The 27437-nt window shown below is 41.5% G+C and overlaps 1 protein-coding gene across 3 annotated transcripts in view; it reads left to right on the forward strand.

Moving 5' to 3' along the window:
* Positions 1-25216, forward strand: part of LOC119732013 (centrosomal protein of 104 kDa-like) — a 181732-nt gene extending 156516 nt beyond the window's left edge. For all 3 annotated transcript variants that reach the window (XM_038205365.1, XM_038205366.1, XM_038205367.1), the window contains 2 exons: positions 14186-14335; positions 23871-25216. In XM_038205365.1, coding sequence (XP_038061293.1) covers positions 14186-14335; positions 23871-24013 — 293 coding nt within the window. In that variant the 3' untranslated portion in view covers positions 24014-25216. The remainder of the gene's footprint in view (positions 1-14185; positions 14336-23870) is intronic.
* Positions 25217-27437: the final 2221 nt, after the last annotated feature.

A 27437-nucleotide genomic window follows, 5' to 3' on the forward strand; every position in this document is an offset into this window, starting at 1 on the left:
GTTGAGAATCAATTCTTCGTGTCTTATAATATTATTATCTTCTACGTAAGATATCACAATGAAGTACGACGAAATTGAACAAAATGAGGATTAAATTGTGTGGCAGTAAGAATGTATATGGAAGAATTATAATTCCAATGTATAAACGTTTCAAAATAGCAGGGAAAAGCTATATAATATTATAAAGATTTTAACACCAAAAATACCATTATACAAATGTATATACAAGATACCATTAAAAACAAGGTTCGTGAAGATGCGGGCAATTAAATAAAAAAAGAATGCTTAAAAATGTATGTTTGCTGACAGACTCAATCGTTCTAAAGGTAGTAAATTAAGACTGTTCCACTCTTGTGGGGCAAGCGCTGAGAAGGCTCTGTCACCATACATGGTCAGTGCAACCGCATCGTATCTCCAGACTGGCGAGTGGGTTGTACAGGAAATAGATCTTGTAACAAGATTAATTCATTGAAGTAGTTGGCAAACACCGCTCACAAATTTTGTACTTTACTGATAGCCAGTAAAGTTCATCAGCACGAGTGGAGCAGATAACAGAAAAATCGTGCAAATGGAGATATCAATACAAGCACCAAATTCGGCACAATGATTCTCTAGGGTATACTTCACAAATCTGCCGGATTTGCCACTTGAAAATCCAAGATGGCGGCCATTTTTCAAGATTGCTGCCAGAACTATTTTTCGATTTGGTCGATTTGGATGATACTGGTATCAATATCTATTTTTTCAGGCATGCTGGGTTTATATTTGATAGTTTCAGCAGCATTATTACACTCCTAGTGGTGGAAAATAGCAAATGTATTTAAAAATAACAAAAACACTCAAACTACAGTGAAAACTTTTCATTACAGTTTCAATGGAATAAACACATTTAGGATATAAATGTGCACAGAAATAATTGTTTTGATTGGTAAAGAAATTGTCATTCAAACTAAAATAGTAGCAAGACCCATGTACAGTGCAGACAGAATACCCAACATAACGTCCTGTGTTTGATTGACATGGTTTTACAACATAATTAGGTGTTGGGCCTCAGCCTATTGTTACTGCATGAATTTACTTTTGTTGTTATTAGGTGTTGGGCATTAGCCCAAAACCTGTTGTTATTGTATGGGTTTCAATGTTCTTGTTTTTATTCTCCAAGACACATTCGTTTCCAGAACTGTCTGTCAAACTGAAAACATATATGAACTTCAATTGTCAATACATAAATGTACAACCCACTGATGATGTGCTTTTATGTAATTACGTCATTATGACGTCATCATGGGTCACATGACGTCACTTGGAAAATTAATTAATTTAATCTTTGAAATTCAATATAAAACTAGAGTTTGAGGACAAACACACGGTGTTGGGCTAGAGGTTTGGCTTTTTCACATTGTTGATTGTTGATTGTTGTTGATGATTGTTAATGTTGATTGTTGATGTTGATGGTTGGTTATGTTTATGTTGATTGTTGATTGATAATATAGATGTTGATTGTCGATTGAATTTGACGGTGGTTGTTCATGTCGATTGTTGATAATTGATTGGTGTTGTTGATTAACGATATTGATGTTGATTGTTGATGATTGTTGGTGTTGGTTGTCGACGTTGATTTTGATTTTTTGTTGTTGATTGTTGATGTTGATTGTTGATGTTGATGTTGATGTTGATTGTTGATTGTTGATGTTAATAATGATTGTTGATTGTGGCTGTTGATTGTTGATGTTGATTGTTGATGTTGTTGTAAATGTTGATTGTTAATGTTGGTTGTTGATGTTGATTGTTGATGTTGATTGTTGATGTTGTTTGTTGATGTTGCTGTTGATTGTTGATGTTGATTGTTGATGTTGATTGTTTATGTTAATGTTGATTGTTGATTGTTGATGTTGATGTTGATGTTGAGGGTTGAGGTTGAAAAATAGCGCGTGGAGTAATTATACAGAGGATAGTTAAAAAGAGTCAGGTGAGGATGTGCACGCGTGTATGCTGCTGTACTGTAAACTTATCTAGTACAATTGTTACAAAAACCCATTAAATAGCTCATATCTCTAACAGTAAAAATCGCACATCATTGGCGCAATTCAAGATATTGCTCGCCATACCCTCTTAACCCCAATGCGCATGTTTTTAGAAAAGGCGCCCAATTTGAAAAAGCGCCCAATTGGGCGCTTTTGCCAGACCAATGTTTGAGTATCATATGAGGGGAAGTTCCCTTTTACGCAATCGCAGCACACTGTTTTTCGGGATTTTCCCTTTGTACGCAATTATCCCAATTTGCTGTACACACAATGTACGTGGCATTAAATGAGCGTTTCAATGCGTAGGCGTGTTCAACTTCAAACTTCAAGGGGGCTGCAGGGCATCTTCTAGTAAATTTATTGTAACGAAACCTTGGGAAGTTTTAGACCTATTATTAAAGTGCCATTTAAAGCACAAAACTGGATTATATCTCTGACAGTTGATTTTTTAGCAATTTTCAAAGGAAAAGAGGTATTTTCATTGTAACTTCCGGTCTGATGACGTAATCATTTTTTTTTCGCGCACAGGTCTTTTCTGCATTAAGGTCATTATGTATATTAATTTTGAAGCGATTACCGCAAATTTCGCCACAGACATCAACTGAAAATGTTTTAACCTGCCGCTAGAGGGCGCTCGAACACTTGATGGCGTCACCGATCATTTTTTTTGGAAAGATCAACCCACCCACAGGTTAACATCGTTAAAAGCAAGTTCATGTCTTTTTCCACTTTTGAATTATTAGGCACTTCCGGTTTCAACCGGAAGGAAGGGTCATGTGTTTTTACGCACACAAGATTAATTGAAGAGCATGTATTATCATGTCGGTTCCCGCAAAATTAAAGTTCCGGTCTCTCACGGTTGATTTTGTATTGAATTCTGAAGATTAAATGTATTATTTCTTGAAGTGACGTCACGTGACCCATGATGACGTCATAATGACGTAATTGCAAAAAAGCACATCTTCAGTGGGTTGTGCATTCATGTATTGACAATTGAAGTTCATATGTGTTTTCATTTTGACAAACGGTTCTGGAAACGAATGTGTCTTGGAGAAATAAAAAAAAAAAAAAAAAAAAATAGTAAATTCTTACAATAACAATAGGTATTGGGCTCAGGCCCAACACCTAATTAACCGTTAGAGATCGGAACTTGAATTTTGAAACTTGAACTATGACCGGATTTAATCCCGGGTTCAACGGTAGAAAATACTCCGGGAACAGGCACGCCTCTCCAGCGAGAGTCACTGCAAGATTTCTGGAAAATCCCGCCACTACGACCGGGTCTAAATCCCGGGTTCGACGGTAGGAAACACCCCGGGAACAGGCACTTCTCTCCAGCGAGAGTCACTGCAAGATTCCCAAAAAATCCCGCACATTCGACAGTCTACTACAGTACATGCAAGCAGCAGAATCAGAGATCGTCACTCATGTGCTTGCCGGTAGGCGAGGCTTGGCGTTGGAGACCCAGAGGTCCCTCGGTAATTCGACCAGCCCGCCCGGTCACAAAAGAGGCGGGGCACCACCACCGTCGTCTTCATCTACACACTACACGCAATGATCAACACCAAGTGGACTTTATTGTATATTTTAAACATTTTAAACATTTGATTTACTTTATTGTGAACACTGGATTTAAATGAACTGAAATTTCAAATTTGTATTATTTGAGAACATTTACAACAAGGACAGCTTGCACTGCACTGCGTGCCATGCATGCCACGCGCGTATACGTATCGACACGTGGTGCAGCATGACTACACGTACACATGGAACCAGACTTGCCACACGGCACACGTACATGGTTTTTACCCAACAGAGGGCGCACTTTCTTAACCAGTCAAGCGACCTTGCGTTATCGATGGGGACTCGTAGTCGTACTCGTCGATCGTCGTGGGATTTCTCCACACTCTTTGAAGGATTTTGGGGTTCCTTTTTAACTCAGAGACCAAGATACCATTCTACCGTGGATTTTTCATCCAATGTACGCACCGTCGTGAGGTTTTTCTACATGACTTCGGCGGTTAATCTAACCAACTCCTCGACTGTCCAGGGCGCTGGGTTCCGGCGCGGATCGCCTTCCGAGCCCAGCCTGTTTGCGGTTCCAACTTGCGTTTTCAATTGGACTCGGACGGAGGATTGACTTCGGACATTCGGGCCGATTGGGTTGTGATTACTTATCATTCATTGGAGTCGTCTCCCATGTTCGAGATTGCCTTCTGGGTTTTCTCTCATAATTCCATTTATTCAGTGAAATGCGTGATAACAGCCTTTCCATTAGCAGCACTCGACCGGCTAAGGGTAAGCTTTCATTTTTTTCATCCTACCGGTATAACAGTGGGTTGGTCCTTTTAAGCATGTTCATAATACAGGCTCACATGTATCAATGCTCAAGCTACCTTTGGATAGTACTTTTAGTAGGTTGCAACCTGATGCCACTTTAGTTTGATATCATTTACAAAAAAAAAAGTCTTGACTCTCCATAGACTGGTACTCAAACGTTACTGGCGTCTGGATGCAGCATTCTTCTCTACTTCTTCCCTATGGATACAATTGTGTTGGGGTATGTTGTGTAGGAGGATTCCTTATTCGGATTCTTTGATATTCTATCATTTGAATATCTTGCTTAGTCGGCCTGTTTATATTCATCAGCCTGTTGGGATGGTTTGTTGATTTTTACAATAGACCAAGGATTACTGCCTTACTCTTCTATCCATCTATGCCTCGGGGCCTTCACAGAATATTCTTCTTTGTCTGGTGCCCTTGCAAGTTGCCATGATATCTCCCTTAACTGATACAGCTTTTATTGGATATTTTATCATTCTGCTTTATTGTCTAGATTGGTGGAATTGCATTTGGGCTTATTGCAAATTCTGGCTATTTGGCATTCTTGTCTTAATGAATGTTTCTTTTGCATAATATCAGGTTATATAGCAAGACTATGGTGCAGGATTCCATACTTTGAGATAAGTTAATCCTCATAGGTGCTTGGGAAGCATGTACATCTTCTACGTCGGTCTCCAACCGGGTCTCAATCCAGCATGATTCAACTGACTGAGATTAATTTCTTAAGCTAGGAGTTTTGTAGACCGGCCTTCTTCTTCTTCATCCTTAGCTTACAGCAGAATCTCGACATATCTTCACTGCTTCGAGTCTTTAGGACAAATATTTGTCCTACAGAGTCCGGCCAGACGTGGTTCTATGTAACTTCATGCATAAGGAGTTGTCAGACACTTCTTCGAAGCATTGTCCAGAATTCTTATCTACCTCGGTTCTCCCTGACCACGAGCCTCTGCCTCAACATACACTTGTTTGTTGCTTTAGAGAAGGTTTTCTTTCCTTAGAATGAACTAGACCAGGATACTTCCAACTGGATCAGGTTTCGGCTTACTTCACCCTTTTCGCAATCGGTAGCAGTCTGACGGATGGCGGCCCATTATCAGACTTGACATGCAGCTTAGGAATTCAGATGGAAATGCTTTCTACTTCCCTCCAGTCTCTTGAGACGGTTGGTTTGTTGCTTCCATCAATCATTGAGATACTAATGTCCTTGTACAGTACCCATTCATGGATCATCAGAAGTTGGAGTTCTGCATACCTACAGGGTTTCGCTACAGACCTTTGGATTCTCACAGCTCCTTTAGGTCTTTATAAGAATCACCGTTGTTGTGGCAACATTCCTTTTTACAGCAAAATAGATCTATTTGCTGTGGTACTTAGATGTTGGAATACAGCAGACCTTACATGTAAATGTATCTCCAATCAGTTTAGCCTTTAGGGCCTAACAGTCTGCCTACTCGTACTTGAGGTGGTTTTTCATCTTCAGTATCAAGCTCTTTCACGACAGCTGACCTGCCTTGAACCATTTTCCAACTTTGTTTCAGGCTTTACTGGGGAATGTTAAACACAACGTGATGGCATTAGAACCTTCTGGCATCTTGATGATAGACCTAGTTCCTTGGTGCATGACACACAGGCGCTCTGTGCAGCCTTTCCTTCGTCTTCCCATCTACGCCAAGAGTCACCTCCAAAGGGATTCCAGTTACCCATCTTAGCTATGACCTACTGCACTTTTTAGGACAATGTTCCGGGTAACTACATCTTCTGCCATCGCATTGGGCACCTCAGACAGGGTATGAGATTCCATCTGGATGGTCATTTAATACCTAGCACTTGGCCAACTATAGAGAGCCAGCTGCATTACTTCAACTAGAGCTATTGACAGTGCTCAAGACCTTGCATTTGCTCATCCAAAGTCCTAATCAAGCTTGTCTTGGTCCGGATGGACAATTCCACAGTTCAGATGTAGTGTACTACATGCTTCGTCCGGGGAATTCGCTCTTTCTTCTTGCCTGTCCACTTCAGAGCCACCCAGTTGGCTGTTCCTTCTAACGTTTCACCTGGCCAGAAAGAAGGTGTTGAATTCACTTCAACAGAATGATTTCTTCTCCCTTCAGTATTCAGACAAAGGTCCTCAACATTCTGAGTATACTACCAGTACTGGCACCTATCTACAGGTAGTTGCATCCCTTCCAGGCTACCAGCTTCCAATTCCAGCCTTTCGCCAAGTTTATACTCATCCTATGGTCCTCTGGTCTAGAAGAATCCTTCAGCTTCAACGCAACAGGAATTCATACATGTAGCTCCTTTTTGGCCACAGCAGCCATAATTCCTTTACTCCTGGACCACCTTGGTCTCGCAACAATAATTCTACACGCAGATACAGCTACATGTACTCTCCATCTTGTACCTGGATGCTTTCATTATCTGAAAGCTACAGTCTTTACAGTCAGAAGCAAGTTGATTCCCCAGGGGGTATGATAGTAGCTGCCAATCCCCGATCTGCATCTACACCTTCATTTGGGATTTCGTTGACAGTCTTCCACTCCAGTTTCAGACACCTACTGTCCAGGGTTACCGATGAGCCATAATTGTAGTCGTCTATCAGGTTTCCTATGATAGATCTACAGTTTCCTCAAAATCACTCTGATGCACGGCAGGTTTATCAGTTGACCTCTTACTGTAAAGTACCGATAGATAGGCCTACCATCTTTGGATCCGAGTATCGTCTTTGGGTCACCCGCCTTAGCCCATGCGGAACCAACAGGTAACATTGAAACTCTCCTTTCTGTCAGGTTGCAAAACCCATGTTCTTACTGGCTGCTGCAGTAGCTTGCCTTAAGAAGGGAATTTCACTAAGTTACCAGGTCATGGCCATTGGCACATGACTGCATTTACTTTATTCCATAGGTGAAGTTCCAACACACGGAATAAATCAACTTATCTTCAGACCAGATATTTCCAGCCAAGTTGACATCCTCTTCATTAGTAGCAAAGGATATGGTGGTGCCCCATGCGAGCTCTGCAGAACTACAATGCTCGCACTGAGCCTTCAAGAGGCTTCATCAAGCAAATGCTCGTACAGTCATCTAGCATCATCTTCAAGCCTCTGTGACCATGATCGCTCGATTGTCGGTGTCACCAAAGAGTGCACTCCCAAAATCGAGGATCAAAATCAAGCTCAGGAAACACCAAGCGTGACAACTTCCTGAACTCAACTGCTTGGAGCTTCCTTTTCAGATACAGGGAACAGGACTCTCTTTTTCAGGTATCAGAAAAGCGGACTGCTGGAAGAACCCTTAAACTGTCACACCTTGCTTATAGCTGTTGTGCAAGCAGAGGGTTGCATTAGCAGAAAGTCTTCCAGGAAACTGCACAATCAGCAGCCCGCAAAGCTCCTTGAGAATAGATAGGCAGCACCCGGGCATGTCTAAGCAACCTTTTCATGCCATTTAGAATTGCATGTAGGCCTAGTTTAGACTTTGCCGTTACTGCTACATGTCCCTTCCCTCCCTAGAGTCTTTCGGTGCTACTCTGCAAATGTAGGTAAACAGAGTTGAGATGTTTTCTGTAATGGAATTCCTAAAATCTGAAGGGATTTTACATTCTAGTAAGAAAACACTCACCTCTGTTTACCATCCCTCCCAATTAAAAAAAAAAAAAAAAACTAGGAGGAGTCTTTGTGTAACAGGGCTATTTAAGGGACATGTAGTGGGCACGGAGGGTGAGGCTTGGGCGCTATTCTTTTCAGCGAATGTTTGTGCGCATGCGCGCTTGATATGCAAATGTAGGTAAACAGAGGTGAGTGTTTTCTTACTAGAATGTAAAATCCCTTCAGATTTTAGGAAATCACGTGACCATTCCTTCCGGTCGGAACCGGAAGTGCCTAATAATTTAAAAGTGGAAAAAGATATGAACTTGCTGTTAACGATTTTAGTCCGTGGGTGGGCTGACGGTTTCAAAAAAAATTATCGGTGATGCCATGAAGTGTTGGAGCGCCCTCTAGCGGCAGGTTAAAAATTCCCAAAATGCATTTTCAGTTGATGCCTGTGGCGAAATTTGCGGTAATCGCTTCAAAATTAATACAAATGATGACCCTAATGCAGACAAGACCTGTGCGGGAAAACAAATTGATTACTTCATCAGACCGGAAGTTACAATGAAAACACCTCTTTTCCTTTGAAAATTGCTAAAAAATCAACCATCAGAGATATAATCAAGTTTTGTGCTTTAAATGGTACTTTAATAATAGGTCTAAAACTTCCCAAAGTTTTGTTTCAATAAGTAAAAAGAGATGCCCTGCAGCCCCCTTGAAATTTGAAGTTTGAACACACCTATGCTTGAAACGCTCATTTAATGCCACATACATTGTGTGAACAGCAAATTGCGTACAAAAGGGAAATTCCCGAAAAACAGTGTGCTTTGATTGCGCACAAAAGGGAAATCCCCGTGCTTGCTTCGTCAGTGTCTGTTTTTACGACTGTTGTATGTTAACTATTGCGCTACATATGTAACGGCTGTTTGATGGACCAATGTATTTTAAGTGTTTACCAGTGTTTTGTACACGTTTATATGACAACTTCTTTTAACGCAAGTACATTTTTGACTTCTGATGATGTCATACGATATTCAAAAATTGGGCTAACAAAAGCGCCTAATTGGGCGTTTTTTTTTAATTGGGCGTTTTTTTCTAAAAACATGCACATTGGGGTAAAGAGGGTATGGCAAGCAATATTTTGTATTGCGCCAATGGTGTGTGACTTTTCCAATTAGAGATTTTTTAAGGGTTTTTGTAACGATTGTACTTAAGTTTACAAAAGTACAGCAGCATACGCGCGTGCAGATCCTCACCTGACTCTTTTAACCATCCTCTGTATAATTACTACACGCGGTATTTTTCAGCCCTCAATCCTCAGCATTATATCAACATCAACGATCAACATCAACAATCAGAAGTTAGAAGGAAAGACCTCTTTTCCTTTGAAAATTCCTGGAAAATCAACCCCAAGGGATTTAATCTTGATTTGTCGGTTAAATGGCAGTTTAGAAATAGGTCTAAAACTTCCCCATTTTTCGTGGCAATAAGTGAACTTTGAGATGTCCTGCAACCCCTTCAAACGTGAAGTTGACAATGCCTCCGCCTTGAAACGTTTGTTCCGGACAGAAAAATTTATGAATGAACGTTTGTTTACATTCCTTGCAAGTGCCGATGGCGGGCGCTCTTTCAGTAACCAAGTAGCAAACACAGAAGTGAAAAGTGACATGAAAGCTGTTATTTTTGTAGAAAATTATTGATCGAAATCACTTCATTTCGGGAGAACTGTAGTAGTTTGAGGCCACAAACTGAACGGATAATTGTCTCTACGATCAGCTGAGTAAGATCACTTTAATTAGTTGAGTAACAAGTGCCATTTTGGTTTTGCACTGGTTGCTTCTTCGTCGCTTAAATATTTGCAAATAATTTGCTTTATATCAATGTAGTTATATCGTTGGATCATTCTCAGTCAGTAGCCTTGTCATGCGTAGCCCCTTTATTTTCTCGTCCACACAACTGATAGCCACGCGAGGCCAGCGAACGATGGCCGTAAAAAGGGCTTCAGAATATTCGCAATTTTCATGGCAAACCATAACCGATCCAAACAAACAAAGTTGTTTTAGGTAGTTAAAGACCTACTTCATATATCTATCTAGGTATTTTTTTCTCAAAAAAAGGATTTCGATGCATTTTGACGATATTATTTCATGGACAAATTGACTAAAAATTAGGTCATGAAATTTCCGGGTTTTTTTTGAGAACGACGAAAGTCTTCCAAATGTTGAGGTAATCAAACGAAAGAGTCAACCTTCATGTACAAAAAATCTTTGTGAACGTGATGTCGTTAATATTTTAAGAATTCGATGTACACCTAATGTTCCCAACAACTTCCATTTTCACAACGCGAAAAGATTGTCACCATTGTAAAGCATAGAGCGAGGAACCCAAACACTGTGTGACCTTGTGACCCATACGCCCACTGATTGGTCGAGCTCGAGTATGGGCCTGCTTAATATTCATAAGTCATTCATTGCGCGTTCGCACGTGCTATTCACAATGTTTGCAGGCCAACGTACATTTTGTATGTCGGCGTAATTCGTTTACACGCGTACATGTGATTGCAAATCATGAAATCTCGCAAAATTCTTTATTTTTCAACCGGCGATTTGGACCAAACATTAGAAGTCTCCTGCACGTGTTTCACATAAAAATTAAGCGTATACTTTCCTCTATCTACTAAGCCTTGCCATTTGTTTCGGTCGTTTTTTAGAATCGAATGTACACCTAAAAACTATCGGCCCTCGATTTTGTTGATAACAAATATGATTTTGTTTGACAGGCCATAACAACACTTTATATTTGTCAAAAGCAGTTATCAAAATAAAGCACACGATTTCAACTTTTCACTTATTTTGCCATCTTGGGCCAAGTTCGGGCAAGGACCATTAGTCGACTAGTGGTAGATTTGTGACGTACCTTACGCCTGTGCACTAATATCAAAGTGCGAACGTCTGTAGTCGAACGCTGGTCAAAATGACATTGCAAAACGTCTGGATCCTGGCTCCCTGCTGTACGTTATGAACGCGCGCGGCTATGGTTACCAGCGAAGCAACCAACCCCAGTAGGTTGGTTCCAAATAGTCGACTAGCGTAGTTAACCATCGTCGACTAGACAGAGTTCGGGCAAGCGTTAGTCGACCAATGGTTAACTATAGTCCTTGCGCGAACTTGCCCTTGGCCAAACAGTGCAACAATCAACATCAACATCAACAATCAACTTTCAGCAATCAACAATCAACATCAACATCAACAATCAACTTTCAGCAATCAACAATCAACATCAACAATCAAGAATCAACATCAACAATCAACATCAACAATCAGCATCAATAATCGTTAATCAACAACAACAATCAACATCTACAATCAACATAAACATTCAACAATCAACAATGCGAAAAACCAAACCTCTAGCCCAACACTATGTGTTTGTCCCTTCAAACTCAAGTTATTCTTTTTGAATCCGCAAAACAGGCACATGTAGTGGGTAATATGATCTCATGAGGTGACTAAATTGAATCTATTGCGCTCTATATACACAATATGTAGATGCAACTCGTTAGACATGGGCAATAGCCCTAACAGTCCTGAATCCTCCAAATTCACACCCCCTAGGATTTTGCACATCCCCTAGGGAGTTAGGGTTAACACCCAGTTTAGCAGTCACTCAAAGTCGAAGTTATGTTTTTCGTTATGGGCCAGTGCTAGACCCACTACTTTAGAGCACATGATGGGTTCGGGCAAGAGAGGTCAAGTGTGGGGCTTATCATTCTGTTGATGAGAATTATTGAAGGTGTCAATCATAAACATCTTCCTGCAGTCATCACCTCAATTGATTTCCGCAAGGCGTTTAAGATGATGGTCAAGATGATGAACATCCTCAAGATGATGAATATCCTCACCACAATGATGAAGAGCAAAGGGGTCAATATGTCACCCTGAAAGCACTCCGGTCAAGCATGTCAAAGATCCCAGTATATAAGTTAGTGCAAATCATTGGGGCGACCTACGCAAACACCCGGGCCAGGGTCACTTCAACAGATCGTGTCTTTGAAAGATCTTTGACATGGTGACCGGAGTGCTTCAGGGTGACATATTGACCCCTTTGCTCTTCATCATTGTGGTGAGGATGTTCGTCATCTTGAAAAAGGGCCGGGTATGACATCCTTTTGTCAACAATTTTACCGGCTGTCACAGCAGGGTCGATGTCATTCCAATGACACCAGCGTTTCTGTCTTTCAGCATCCAATCCCTTTGAAGTAAGGTGAGATTGTGAACCATGATAGAAGAAGTCCGACTTGACTCATTTACCAATATTTCCATTGGGGAGAGCCCCAACTCTCGTTGGAAATCACAATGCTAAACTCAACTATACTTAGCCTGCAGAAAACACTTTTGACTCCTGAGTCTCACTGTTGGCGTGACCCGGTAACCCCACAGAAGTGGAGCCGAGAGTGAATTGATGTCAGCAATCACATTATTGTCAACCTTCTGTTCCCGCATTATTTGGCCAAAATCATGAACTTCGTTTACCTGTCTTTAAAAAAAATAGACATAATTATCAGCGCTTTGAGTACCTGATTGTTGAAAGATACGTGCGCTTTACAAGACTCCGGTATTGTAACAAGAAGTAGTGTTGTTTATATTGTAAAAAGCATTGCAGCCTCTTCAAGCTCATTTTTAAAGCAGCATACAGTGAATACTGTGGTGAGGGCACCTGAGAACTCAGATGAACTGAACATTTGAGCACAGGTGTGGGAGACGCCAATTCCACAAGCGCAGAGTTTCACTTGTAGTATATCATTTTATCATTGGAGCTGGTTTGGACATTTAGAGTAGTCAACTTTGGACTGTACCATGAAGCTCTCTGTGAATTAACACCATACTTATTTTCCAACTGTGAATCATGCACTGTGCGTAAATTGACTTCTTTTATTGTTTTCTTCTGAATGACAGCCAAATCGCACAGGGAATTTAATTGTCATAACTATATCTTTAAACCAATCAATTTTGTCCAACAATAATTTCGTCAGTTACTTTTGGATAGATGCAAATGATCTATTCTACCTTTAATCTTCACATTATTTTTCCCACCATTTCATATTTTAGAGTTATTTCTACAAACTTAAAGATATTATTAAAAATGTAAGAAGTGAGAAATACTTGTTTCGTAATAAAGGCAATCTATTATGTGTTCTGACAAATAGTGACAACACACAAGTGGAACAACAAAGAAAATGCTTTGTTTCAACAACTGTCAAACAAAACTGTAATTACACAATATCTTTATTAACAACCCTTGCTTCAGGCAAACAAAAGGATTTTCATGAAATCCATTTGTTTAAAGACGCGCCTTCAAAAAGACTATGTTGATTATTTAAACTTTTAAACTGAGGTTTTATGGCTATTGATTGTTAAAATAACAATTGTGACGACGATACGTGAAATAACATTTTAGGTTCATTTAGATTGTGATTTACTTTGAACGGATTGAGCAATTTATAAAATATTTGGGTTTTTTTTTCATCTTAAAGTAGTTTGTGGAATTGGCTTTTCAGTCAGGTGTTCCTTTTTTTTGTTGAATCATCATGAAATATGTGTATTTTTTTGGGGGGGGGGGGGGTGGGTTCCATTTTTTTTACTCACCCTGTATGATGCATTTGTGTTATCCACACTGTTATTCTGTTACAATTTGTACGCTCCATGTAACGCATGGAATTGGTGATGCATTTTTGAGTGTTTAATGTAAACAAACGATGTTAGGTGGTGGGGTAAAAAGATCAATATAAATGGTTGGCCTAACAAGAAATCAGTTTGTAATTAAAATCTTAATAAATTAAATCAGAGCCCAACCTTCGTTTGAATGTGTCAATTTTTAATTAATAAAACACTGAATACACTGAATATTCATCCATGTTTACTTTGCTCAGAAGTTGTGAACTTTGTAAAGGAGTTGTGAACTTTGTAAAGGTTAAGCCAAATTTCAGGGTAGTAATGTTTTACTTGCAAACTGCTGCATGCTCTGTATTTAATCTTTTCACCCAACAAGCGATCAAAGAAATAGGTTTGCATGGATTTTTCAGATTACGTATCAATGATTCACGACTGGGAAATGCACAACATAAATACACACATTGAAAACTTACACAAAGCTATTTGTTTTTATTGATGTTAGTATATCTACTACTGTGACCTAATATTTTCATTATCCAATTTTTTTTTTATATTAGCCCCCAAGCCTGGAATGAGTAAATGCCCTCTCTGTCATGTCAGCATAGCAGCTGAAGATGATAAAGATTCCAATTGGAGGAAACATCTCACGGGGTCCGGGAAGGATGCATGCTCTAAAAATCCTCGACGAGAACCAGCCATTAAGAGAGGTCAGACTATGTGATTGATTTATGGCAATATAAAGAAATCAAAATGTCTTTATTAATTTCATTCAGACTTGCAACTCAAGGTAGATTTTTTATATTAATCTGTGACATTTTTATATAAAAAAATTACTCCACGATTAATATTGAAGAATCCGTAACGACCTCGCAAGTCGATCCTGTAGCGATCTAGCGAGTCAAGACTCGGGAGTCAACTGCACAGGAAAGCTGATTGTTTTGGCTGCAATAGCGTGGACGGGTGCAAAGGACTCCCAAAATAATTTCAACGACCATAGCAAACTGTCTTGTGTAAATACTAGAAAGGTATTTCTGCGTAGAAATAACACGTCACAGAAATAAGTTTAAGTGCACGAAAAGCTGGGGCCTAAGAATTGCAAGGAAAGCCGATTACATCCGATAACTGCAGATTTCCTCAATACATTTTTACCATAAAGCAAGATCCAATTCGGTCTATCACACTTCACTCTTTTCTCTTAGTGGTGGGACAGATAAGATGTGTTTTCCAGATCCTCAATAACCTGCAATTTAGTAGTTCCCTTATGAATGTTTATGGTTTGACTGTTACAAAGAGTTTATACATTTCACTTGCCCATCACCGTAAGGCTGTGCTGCTGTATGCAAATGTAGTGGCTCCACATAGTCAGGCAGCTTAGTGAATGGATGTGGACATTCCGGACAAAAGCGCCAAATTTTCCATACATGCTCCTCAATGCCTTAGCTTTCAATTTTTGATAGGAAGCAACTTTATCCAATGATTATGGCGGCCATCTTGGATTTTAAAGATGGCAGCCATTAAAAAATACCTTTATCTACCAATATCTGATCTTCTAAGCCACTTAGAATTCAAGTTGTGGTGTCGAAACATACCTTTTCAGGGTCAAGGAATGCAACTGTACCATTTGGGATAGTAGTTTGTCCGAATACAGTATTGTGGCCATCTTGTAAATGGCAGCCATTTAAAACTTGCATCTTTAAGCCACTAAGGATCTAAATCTTGGTGTCTAATATGTTTATGGTCACGGAACGCAACTAACCATTTGGGTTAGTATCACATGTCATGTCAAATGGTCAGTTTGTCCAGATACTTAATACGGCGCCCATATGGTTTGCCGTAAAAGCACCAACACTGGCCCGAGTCCGACTGTGTACCTTTTTGCCATTGTGGTTTGACTTGAAAGGCCGGCACCGGTCCCATTCAGGTTGTGTACCGTCTTGCCATTATGATTTCCTATAAAGGGACCAACACTGGCCCGATTCAGACCTTTTACCGTCTTTGCATCATGGTTTATCGTAAGAGTACCTGTAATGGCCCGGTTCAGGCTGTGCTCCGTCTTGCTGTTATTGTTTTCTCTGAACGGTGTTACCATTACCGTTTGCCACTTAATAGGGCGAGCACTGGACCAATTCCGACTCTGTGGTGTTGTACCGTCAACACACAACCGTTTTGGCACAATCGAGCCAGCATTAGCCCGCTTCTGGTCCTGCACCGCTTAAACTGTATGGTACTGCCACAACAAACCCGTAATTAGCCGGTATCGGCCCAATACCGTCCCGTTTACTGGGTCAATGCCATCTTTGAACCTAGGCAGGTAGAATCTCTGGCACTACAGGAATGTGATACAACTCTGCCTCTCCACAACTACATGCAGCTGAACCACTTGTGTGGCTCCATTTGATAAAGGCGGGTCTGTGATCGGCTAGTCCTGGTTCTCAAGCGGCTGATAGTTTTCCACTGAGCCAATGTCGATGTAGCACCTGTTGGGAAGTTTTCTGCCGTTGTTATACAGGGCGTCTAAAAAAAAAAGGTAATCCAACTTGAAAGGGTTATTATGGCCAGACTTTTTGTTTACAAGCAAGAAGCATGGTATCATCTTGAAGCTGAAGCTGTGCGCTTTTCAATTCCAGAGTCACGCATCATGGAGCACCATTGTCTTGAAGTTGTAGCACAAAAATGCAGTTGGTTCACTTTCCTGCTGAACAAAATCGACGCAGATTCATGTTTTGTATTCATGGTTTTATTCATGGATTTTATTCACGATCATGAGTAAAACAGAAGTTTCTGATTTTCTCACATTGGCCAAGACCCTCCCTCTGCTGTCGTACGCAGCGGTGTTTTCCTGAGATCTCGCTGTCCTTGGCCTTCCTGAATGTCCTTTGTTGGGGTTGAGGCTGGTTCCATGTGCTTCACACTTTCCCACATTGGCCCAGATTGTTTTCTTTGCTGGTGGTTCTCGGTCTGGGAATGCTTTCCAAAGGCATCCTGTGCTGTGTTAGCCTGCAAACTTCTTGGTCCATGCAATTTCTTGACCACAGAGATTCTCTGTTATGCTGTTAGCTGAACCATTGTGACAAACCGAGGTTTACACACTGTCTTAAGGCTAGAATGACATGGGTATTTTTGAACCACAACTTTAAGACAATGGTGCTCCATGATGCGTGACTCTGGAATGTAACCCAAGGTATCATTGAAAAGCGCACAGCTTCAGCTTTAAGATGATACCATGCTTCTTGCTTGTAAACAAATAGTCTGGCCATAATAACCCTTTCAAGTTGGGTTACCTTTTTTTTGAGACACCCTGTAGTATAACCATGACAATCGGTGGGCGTTTGCTCCCAGTCGTTGTTTCCAGTGTTGGAGTCTTGCCACTTCCCTGGATGTTGTGAAGGAGTGGACATGGCCAAAGAAGTTTTTCTTGACTTCTGCCTTTTGTGCCGAAGTTTGCAGTCCCTGGAGGAGGCGACACTCGTTATTTATCAATATTTGGACATCTTAGCTCGGCTGGCAACTTCCCTTCGGAAATCCGGAGAGGAAATGCCAGCAAGGACGTGCAAATTACTTGTGTTGGCTTTCAAGCATCCAGTGATCAAACTGCATGTTGTTTAAGGCTGGGTCAGGTTTCATGGTACGGGCTGATAGAATACTCTGCTGAAGAATGGCATGGAGCCAAAACGGTTCATCTTAAGTGTGTGGTTTGGCTCCCCTTTCGGAGGTTGTTCTATTTTTTTATGATGTTGTTACGGGGAACTCATTTTAGATGACTTGAATGACAGGATACGATGGAGGGTCACCCTAAGGTAGACAGGATGGCTACAAGGCACCAATGGTGTTCCGGACCATTCGATGTTAAGGGGTCGGTTGGCTTCGTTGTTAACGTTCCTGAGATGGAACGAGCAGACTTGGGTCTTTATGAGATTGGCACGGAAGGTGATTGCGCTCGTTGTATAGAAACGGCTAAGAGCTGAGGTAAGTTTTGCTTCTATGGCTTCGAACGGAATCTTTTGAGATGGTCTGTTGAATTGTGATTTGTTTTGTGTAGACGTTATACAGCAACGTGCCGTCGACAGTGTTTTTGTAACAACAAAGAAGCATCCGTCTTTGAGAAGGCCACCGATATGATCCGCAAATGAAAGATATTGGGACGACTCCAACTTCATCTTTTACAGGAGGCGGCAGTGGTTTACAGTATCATATGTGACCAAAAGATTCACAAAAATAGCTCCACTTATTTGTCGTTTTGAAACCCATCTTCAGCTTGCTGTTAAGAGGGACAAACCTGTTTAAGATCTTTATCATAAACAGGTTCAGGTTCGAACATGAACAAAAACAGTAATGGGTTCCTGTCTGGACCATGTTTGCCTGTGGCCTCCAAAGCCTGCAGTGAACTAGTTAATGTATCAAAATCAAAATGTATGCAGTGCAAGACGTGAATGCAGCACCTTGCTAAGTGCAATAAACTCTGCGGTTGCAACTCTGAGAATTAGGCCGAGCACTTTTAAACTGTACCTTTTTGTGTGTGATGACATTTATTTTCACCTAATGTTGTTTAAATTATTCTTCATACAGCATTTTCGGTGACTGCAGTATACATCAACGGTATTCTGTTAGATACTTTACCTTCAGTTTGACTATTTTGTGTGTTTATAACTAAATGTGTATACCTAAACTGTGATTTGATATATCAGGTATCTGGCGGCCATTTTTAAAATCGAAGATGACCACAATGGTGTACAAACTGACCATTTGACACTGTCATAAATGGTATAGTTGCTTTCCTTGACCCTGAAAATGGTTGTTTGGACGCCAAAATTTTAAACGTAATGTGGCTTAGAAGAACAGATATTGGTAAATACAGATTTTCACTGCGCAATAGCCGTAGCCTTGTTGCCATTTTGGATAAGTTGATTCCTACCAAAAATTGAGAGCTTGGGCATTGAGGAGCATGTATGGAAAATTTGGCGCTTTTGTCCGGAATGTCCACATCCATTCCAAAAGCTGGACTAAGCTGCCTGACTAACACGTATGTTGAGTCTTCACTCAACTTACCTGTGGAGCCAAACCATTAGACTGCCCCCACGAAAGTGTGGTGGGAGTCGACGAGCGATACTTGCCTGTAAGCTAGGTCGCTCCAGTGGAGCACGAGAAACGAAGGGGCCAAGATGGCGCTCGTGACGCAGGGCAGTGGGAAGCATTATGAGGACGCTGTGGATATATACTCTTACCAAAGCCGTATAGACCTTTCTTTTGTATGTAAACATTGGCGCCATTTTATATGTGTCATAACGCCCTCAATACATAGTTGAAAGGCATGTATAGGAATTATGCTGTAGCTTTGTTGACAACGTTGCATTTTCAACAATCAAATAATAGTTTGGTTATCTGTAATAACGCTTCTTCATTTTTAAAGTGTTGGACCTTCCATAGTTTTGCAACCCGTGGTTGGCTAAATGTGCCAGTTTGCCAACCAAGCGTATATAAAGAGAGTTGTGTAGGAGTTATATAAGCCACCATTTTCGTCCAAACAGTTCGACTGATATGTTGCAACTCTTGTATATGGCCCTGACTCTTACAGAATTTTAAAACATTTTTCGTTCGAATCTTATATTCAAATTCGTTCGGCGAAATCGATTTTAGTGCATTTCCAATGTTTAATTTCGTCTTTTGTTGATTCCAAATTTAGTCCAAACAAATGAGCACACGTTTTCAACCAGGAGTATAATTCCCTAAAATTCGTCAAACATTATAGCGATTTCTTCAAAGGCATTTGAATGAGAATAAGCCTTTACTTTTTAATTCCTTATTTTCTTCGCAAATGGGTCATTTCTTGTCTTCAAATATGTTAGGCTCTACGTTTCAGGCATAGTACGTCCACGAGGATTTGTGGTTTGATCGATCATGGCTTTATTATTATATTGTATTATAAGACTTTTTTCTTCTGTTTATTTCAAAAATGTTGATCTTGGTAATCTTTACTTGTTGGGTGACTCTTCTTTGACTTGTATGATTAAGCTGGGGACGACCACGAGGCCTGGTCGAGGTGGCAGACCTTTGCCCAAGGTGAAACTGGACGGCAGCATCAAGGGCAAGACGAGCAGGGGCAGGAGCTTGGAGGCGCCTAACATGACCAAAAAGGCCATGTCGCCTCCCCGAGATCTATGACAAAATGCTACGAAGCCCCGTACGCTGCTAAATATCGAACCATCGGATTCCAAGTATGCAACGCTGACACTGCATGTGGAAAGCTTGAATGCGCTTTCGTGCTTAGTGTCCAGGTTTTGGACCCATAAAGGAGGGTGGAGAGCACACACGCGCGATTAACCAAAGTTTTACCGAAAGACTGACCTGGCTTGCTCCTCCAGAGACGATCAAGTTGGCTCATGGTGGTACTGGCGATGCTAATTCTGCGTAGTATGTCCTTACTGCAGAAACCTAACGAAAGGACGCAACGGATTCGACAACTACGGCAACGGATTCGACAACTACGGCATCCAGGAAAATTGAAACAGGTTCTGGACTGCATAGTGACTGAACTTTGGTTTTTGTCCATGATGGTTTTTACAGCCTATGTAACTGGCCTCATGCTTAAAGGTTGCAAGAAGTTCCGCCGTCTTGTTAGATCCCTAGTGAAGAGGGCGGCATCATCTGCATACAGGAGGTAGGTAAACCTGAGATCGCCTACATCAATTCCCAGTGAATCCTCACACTGTGGGAGGATTATGTCCATGGCTGAGCTGAACAAGGTAGGTACAAGGTAGGTAACCCTGCCAAACTCCTGAGGAAGTCAGGAAGGAGGGAGATAGGTCGTTGCCAACCCTGACCTTAGCTCTGGTGTCCGAGTGTAGAGCTTTGAGGAGATCTAAAATCGTGCCCGGGATTCCCTTTGAGGAGAGGACATCCCAAAGCTGGCTCCAGTCTACAGAGTCGAAGGCTGCCTTCAAGTTGATGTCCACGTAAGCGACTGAAAGGGGGTGATTGTTCAGCAGGTACACATGAAGCAAGAATTGCATCTGAAGTGGAACAGCTGGGAATTAAACCTGACTGCTGTGGTCTCTGAAGGGAAATAAGCAGGGGACGAATTCTGGCGAGCAGAATCTGCACAAACACCTTGCCAGGAATTGAATGCAGGGTGATAAGACGGTAACTACTGCAAGCTATCTTTGACCCTTTCCCTTTATAGAGGGGAAGAATTATACCGTCTTTCGTGTCCGCCGGAACCAAACCTGAGGACCAGATGTTAGAACATTTAGAGCCCTACTATGGGCATCTTGATAGATTGAGATACTCGGGGAAGATGCCGCCCTCTCCTCCAGCACGACCTGACTTTAACTTGCGAATAGCGCATAACACTTCATCCAGAGATGGTGGATCACAGTCGAGATCAGAGACCACAAATTCAGAAGGTTGGACTATTGTGGTCTGGGCGTTGCTGGTGGAAAGTTCAGAGACTTGTTGAAGTTGTCTTTCCAGCGGGACAGTGTTTCATCCACCGAGTTGCAGGGAGAACCATCCGCCTTGGATATCCGAAATGTAACTGAATGCTTGCTGCATCCGCGAAGACGTTTGACTGCCTTGAATGCGGCCGGAGATTAAAGTGCCGCAGGCCAGCTTCGGCCTTAGATACAAGGGCGTCGTACCAAGCATCTAGGTCTTTCATTCTCTTTGGCCTTGTAAATCCCCACCAGACAGCAACTCTTGGCATGGTTGCAGCTCAGACGGGCAGCTCGTTTCTGCTCAATGATAGCAAGGGTCCCTGCGGTGATCCATGGGCAACACTTAGAACGACATGTAGCCTACACCGTAGGTACAGCAGCCTCAGTGGCACCGAAAACTGCATCACGGAAAGAGACCCACGAGTCTTCAACAGAGTCAGGCAGTTCTCTAGGAGAATCAAAGTGGTACCGAACCTCAACTGAGTAGTTTTAGGCCACCAGAGGGTCTGTTAGAAAAAGATGGTGGTGTGGGCGGCGTTTGCGCAAAGTCTTCTTGGTGAAGGGGTTGATACAAAATTGTGCTACAACAAGTCGGTGGCCTGTGTACTGTGGGCAGGAGCTTCGGCACCACGGTAAACCTGGTATGACTTCAGACAGCTACGGTCGCTGACAAGTATATGGTCAAGTTATTTAACTGTGCAACCGTCATTCAATAGCCAGGTGAGTCTGTGAAGGAGTTTCCGCTTGAAGTAAAAGCCTGAAATTGCTAGTGAGCAAGACAGAAAGATACAATGCGAATGGAGTTGTCATTTACAGTACCATAACCGTAATTGCCGACGACCTCTTCAAAGCCCGTCCTCTCAGCTCAGAGCCCGAGACTGCATTGAAGTCGCCGGTTGCCAATTGGGGTTGGAACAGAGGAGACACAAGCGAGAAGTTCACGATAAAAGGAGTCCTTGTCTGAAGCGCAGGCAACCTCAGTGGGAGCATACACAGCAACAATGGTACTGGCTCCATGCTGGTGCTTGAGTCTGACAGTCAGCAGACGGTCAGATAGGCTTGCCATGACAAAATACGGCTGCTGGTCTTCTTGTCAAGAAAAAGAGGGATGCCGTTGGTGAAGCAAGATCCGCCAGAGAAGATGATTGAACATTTACCAATATTCATTATGCCGTTATCTGGAATACGGGTCTCAGTCAGCCCAGCAATTGCGATGTTGAGTCTACACAACTCCTTGACTAGAGCCTCATGCAGTGGCCAAAGTAAGCACATTCCAGGTGGCAATTCTAGTAATAATTCGAAAATTAAGAAGGGCTCCGGCACAAGTCCAAGTCGGTGAACGACCTTCCCTAGGGCTTTGAGTCACCCACGTCTTTAATGCTGTACCCGAGCAGGGACAGGTGGAGGGAGACCAGAAAAAGCAGGGGCTCTAAACCCTGGTGCTAGTATTGACTTGATCCATAGGAAGAAGAGGTATACCCAACAAATACTACTTGTCCTTGGGAAGTGGGCAAGAGGACACACCGTTGGCAAAAAGAAGCCAAGCACACACCGTTAGCAAAAAGAAGCTCATCTACTTGTGGGAGTTAAAGCAGTGCTGCTGCTCACTGCCAGGATGGACCACCAACCAAGGCTAACAAGATCCACACACCCGGGTTTGAAATCAGAGTTGTCCTTCTCCTAGGCAGACTACCAACCAAGGCTAACGAGTTCCACCTAACCGGAGCGACTGCAGGCGCCAGAAACTCGCCGACACCCACTGCCATTCTTAGAAACGGGAGTTGGCACAAGAAGCCAGGCAGTAGAATTTGAATAGGAGAGGCTAATGTTGAGACTTCAGTGGAAATAGAGCTGCTCAATTCTCCATACCACCCAGCACTTTTCATTTAACCCCCAAAACCTCAGACATAAATGATGCAAGATACAAGGTATTCCTGAGTTTTGAGTGGTAGTAATGAGAAGGAACCCCTCGTCAGGATAAAGATAAACTGTGCCTTTCTTCCACCAAGCAACAGGACACTTGGAAATCATATCATCATCCAACTGGTTGGGCAAGTTCCCCAGACTACGGCTGGAAGTTAATTAAAACAGCTTTGAACCAGACTTTTAGAAGACGTGTAATGCACTGGTGACAGAACAAGTACAATAGGGCCATTCAACATGTAGGACACAATGGCCCTGCAAGTCGCATATTATAGGTATACATATACATATAATCTGCACTGAAATAAGTCACAATTTACTTACAGGTTTTATGGTTAAGTAAATAGTTTATACACTAGAACTGTTGTTAATGTAATATTTGACCAAAATATCTGCTGCAGACATCCCTGTTGTGGTTATGTCGTGTACAATTTTTGAGATTTCGTCAAAAAATAAGTTTTTTTTGGTAATAATATCGCGAATTAAGATGATACATGATAAACTACTCATCTCCAGACACTACAATGATAGTCATCGTATAGATTGACCATGAAAACATAGGTGTAGAGACCACATTTGCGTTATTACCATGTATAGTTTTTGAGATATTGTCAAAAAAGGGATTTCCGGTAATGGCGGCTCTTTATTACGTCATTTCGGACCTAAGGCCACGCCCTAGACCCGGCAGCAATGCATTTTTGTGATGTCCCCATGATACCCCTTCACACTATGAGGTCGACTGCTTTGGCGCTTTTCCCATGATTAAATGTTCTAGGACAAACAACAACTTGGTGGCAGAAAACCCCCGAGGTCCGTCAAGTTCGTTGGCTTAAGCTACAAAATATGTTGTTTATTTGTTTGTTTTTTTTTGGTTGTAACTTTTTGACAGTGAGAGATAAGACAGCAGTGAGAGATAAGAGCCAAGCTTCATCAGAAAAGAACAAGCTGACATCTAAAGCTCCGGAGTCCACCGCTAAGAGAAGAATAGCTACCAAAGACAAGAAAGCAAAAAGCAAAATTCCGAGACCTTGATCTTACCCTAGAGTGTGTCACACTTAGTAATAGAAATAACTAATTGCTTTGCAGATAATTTTATATTAATAATTGTGATTTACTCTTAAAAAGGTGAACCTAGGTTTGGTTTTCACCTTTCAGTTTCTGAATATTTCATGAAGCTTGTGCAAACAAAATCTTAATGTTGAGGTTGACTATTCTGTGTGTACGAGTCCCTGCAGAACATGTGCCTTTTTTACTTTTCAGTTATTCACACAGAGCAGTGTTCCCCAAAAAGTTTTGTTACATTTTACTCTTACCTTTAAGTAATAAGTAATAACTAACAAAAACCTTGGTTTGAAGTAATCAGAAGCTCATCTGTGAAGCAATTTTTTTTCCATTAAATTGTTCGAGTTAGTCTGATTGTATTGTGTGTTAGTTTCACAAATATACATGTACATACAATGTATTTATTAAAAAAATGTAATTATGAAGTTATCGTTACTGTATAACTTTTTAGTATGTTTCATTGACGTGTTTTTTTTCTCAATTAATTGCATCACCATGCAATTAATTTACAAAGTTATTTGAAGTACACATATTGAAAGTTACGTAAGTAACATTCCTAGATTTGTGATGGTGTATTTGTCTAGCGTCCTCCTTCAGTGTTTTTTGCTGCATTTTTTGGCATACAAATTTTGCCCAGAGGCAGTTAGCATTGACGATAAAGCGGAGGGTAGTGAACATAAATGAGTGTAAAAAGAAAAGAAAAAAAACTTCAATCGTTTTCGTTGTTCCGCATCAATTGCACATCATTTACGTAAAATGTATGAATTTAAACTGTTTATTACCAAATATTAAGTATATGGTTCGGCAAATATAATAATTCGATGTCGGCAAATGTAATGATTCGATATCCAAAACATTTTATCTCTTAAAGTTGTTTGAAATACACATATTGAAAATTACATAAGAAACATTCCTAGATTTGTTATGGTGTAATTTGTCTTGCGTCCTCCCCAGTGTTATTTGCTGCATTTTTGGCATACAAATTTTGCGAAGAGGCAGAATCTAACATTGAAGATAAAGCGGAGGGTAGTGAACATAAATGAGTGTAAAAAAAAAAGAAAAAAAATTTCAATCGTCTTCGTTGTTTCGCATCAATTGCACATAATTCACGTAAAATCTATGAATTTAAACTATTATAACCATATATTAAAGTATATAACTCGGCAAATGTGATAATGTGATGTCCCAAACACCCTGTACCATTTCCACAGTCATTCCTAAAACTTCCGTTGATTTTGTCCGGAAACTGATTTTATTAATGGTAACCAGGTCAATTTTTTTAATATTCCCCTCCCCAAAAACCACCCCTAAATAGGGTTGTTAATCCCTGGGCCCAGGTCTAAATGTAACCCTCGCCTCTATGCGAAATAGTGCACCCATAAACCCCGACATGAAATTATTTTGTCCGGAAACTGGGCAACCACTTTTTTGGGGGGGGGGTTCAAATCATTCCAAAATATATCCCCACACTCGGGAAATAATTTGTCCGGAAACTGGGCAACCACTTTTTGGGGGGGGGGGAGTTAAATCATTCCAAAATATACCGAAACACTCGGGAAATATTTTGTCCGGAAACTGGGCAACCACTTTTTTTGGGGGGGGGTTCAAATCATTCCAAAATATACCCCAGCACTCGGGAAATATTTTGTCCGGAAACTGGGCAACCACTTTTTTTGGGGGGAGTTGAAATCATTCCAAAATATACCCCAGCCCTCGGGAAATATTTTGTCCGGAAACTGGGCAACCACTTTTTTGGGGGGGGAGTTGAAATCATTCCAAAATATACCCCAGCCCTCGGGAAATATTTTGTCCGGAAACTGGGCAACCACTTTATTTGGGGGGGGGGGGGAGTTGAAATCATTCCAAAATATACCCCAGCACTCGGGAAATATTTTGTCCGGAAACTGGGCAACCACTTTATTTGGGGGGGTTCAAATCATTCCAAAATATACCGAAACACTCGGGAAATATTTTGTCCGGAAACTGGGCAACCACTTTTTTGGGGGGGGGAGTTGAAATCATTCCAAAATATACCCCAACACTCGGGAAATATTTTGTCCGGAAACTGGGCAACCACTTTTTTTTGGGGGGGTCAAATCATTCCAAAATATACCGAAACACTCGGGAAATATTTTGTCCGGAAACTGGGCAACCACTTTTTTGGGGGGGGAGTTGAAATCATTCCAAAATATACCCCAGCCCTCGGGAAATATTTTGTCCGGAAACTGGGCAACCACTTTATTTGGGGGGGGGGAGTTGAAATCATTCCAAAATATACCCCAGCACTCGGGAAATATTTTGTCCGGAAACTGGGCAACCACTTTATTTGGGGGGGTTCAAATCATTCCAAAATATACCGAAACACTCGGGAAATATTTTGTCCGGAAACTGGGCAACCACTTTTTTTGGGGGGGGAGTTGAAATCATTCCAAAATATACCCCAACACCCGGGAAATATTTTGTCCGGAAACTGGGCAACCACTTTTTTTGGGGGGGGTCAAATCATTCCAAAATATACCGAAACACTCGGGAAATATTTTGTCCGGAAACTGGGCAACCACTTTTTTTTGGGGGGGGAGTTCAAATCATTCCAAAATATACCCCAGCACTCGGGAAATATTTTTTCCGGAAACTGGGCAACCACTTTTTTTGGGGGGGGGGGAGTTCAAATCATTCCAAAATATACCCCAGCACTCGGGAAATATTTTGTCCGGAAACTGGGCAACCACTTTTTTGGGGGGGGTTCAAATCATTCCAAAATATACCGAAACACTCGGGAAATATTTTGTCCGGAAACTGGGCAACCACTTTTTTTGGGGGGGGGAGTTCAAATCATTCCAAAATATACCCCAGCACTCGGGAAATATTTTGTCCGGAAACTGGGCAACCACTTTTTTTGGGGGGGGGAGTTCAAATCATTCCAAAATATACCCCAGCACTCGGGAAATATTTTGTCCGGAAACTGGGCAACCACTTTTATTTGGGGGGGGGGAGTTGAAATCATTCCAAAATATATCCCAACACTCGGGAAATATTTTGTCCGGAAACTGGGCAACCACTTTTTTGGGGGGGAGTTGAAATCATTCCAAAATATACCGAAACACTCGGGAAATATTTTGTCCGGAAACTGGGCAACCACTTTTTTTGGGGGGGGGGAGTTCAAATCATTCCAAAATATACCCCAGCACTCGGGAAATATTTTGTCCGGAAACTGGGCAACCACTTTTTTTGCGGGGGAGTTGATATCATTCCAAAATATACCCCAGCCCTCGGGAAATATTTTGTCCGGAAACTGGGCAACCACTTTTTTGGGGGGGTTCAAATCATTCCAAAATATACCGAAACACTCGGGAAATATTTTGTCCGGAAACTGGGCAACCACTTTTTTGGGGGG

The sequence above is a fragment of the Patiria miniata genome, unplaced genomic scaffold (genome assembly GCF_015706575.1).
Source record: "Patiria miniata isolate m_02_andy unplaced genomic scaffold, ASM1570657v1 HiC_scaffold_24, whole genome shotgun sequence".
In the NCBI taxonomy this organism is placed as follows: Eukaryota; Metazoa; Echinodermata; class Asteroidea; order Valvatida; family Asterinidae; genus Patiria; species Patiria miniata.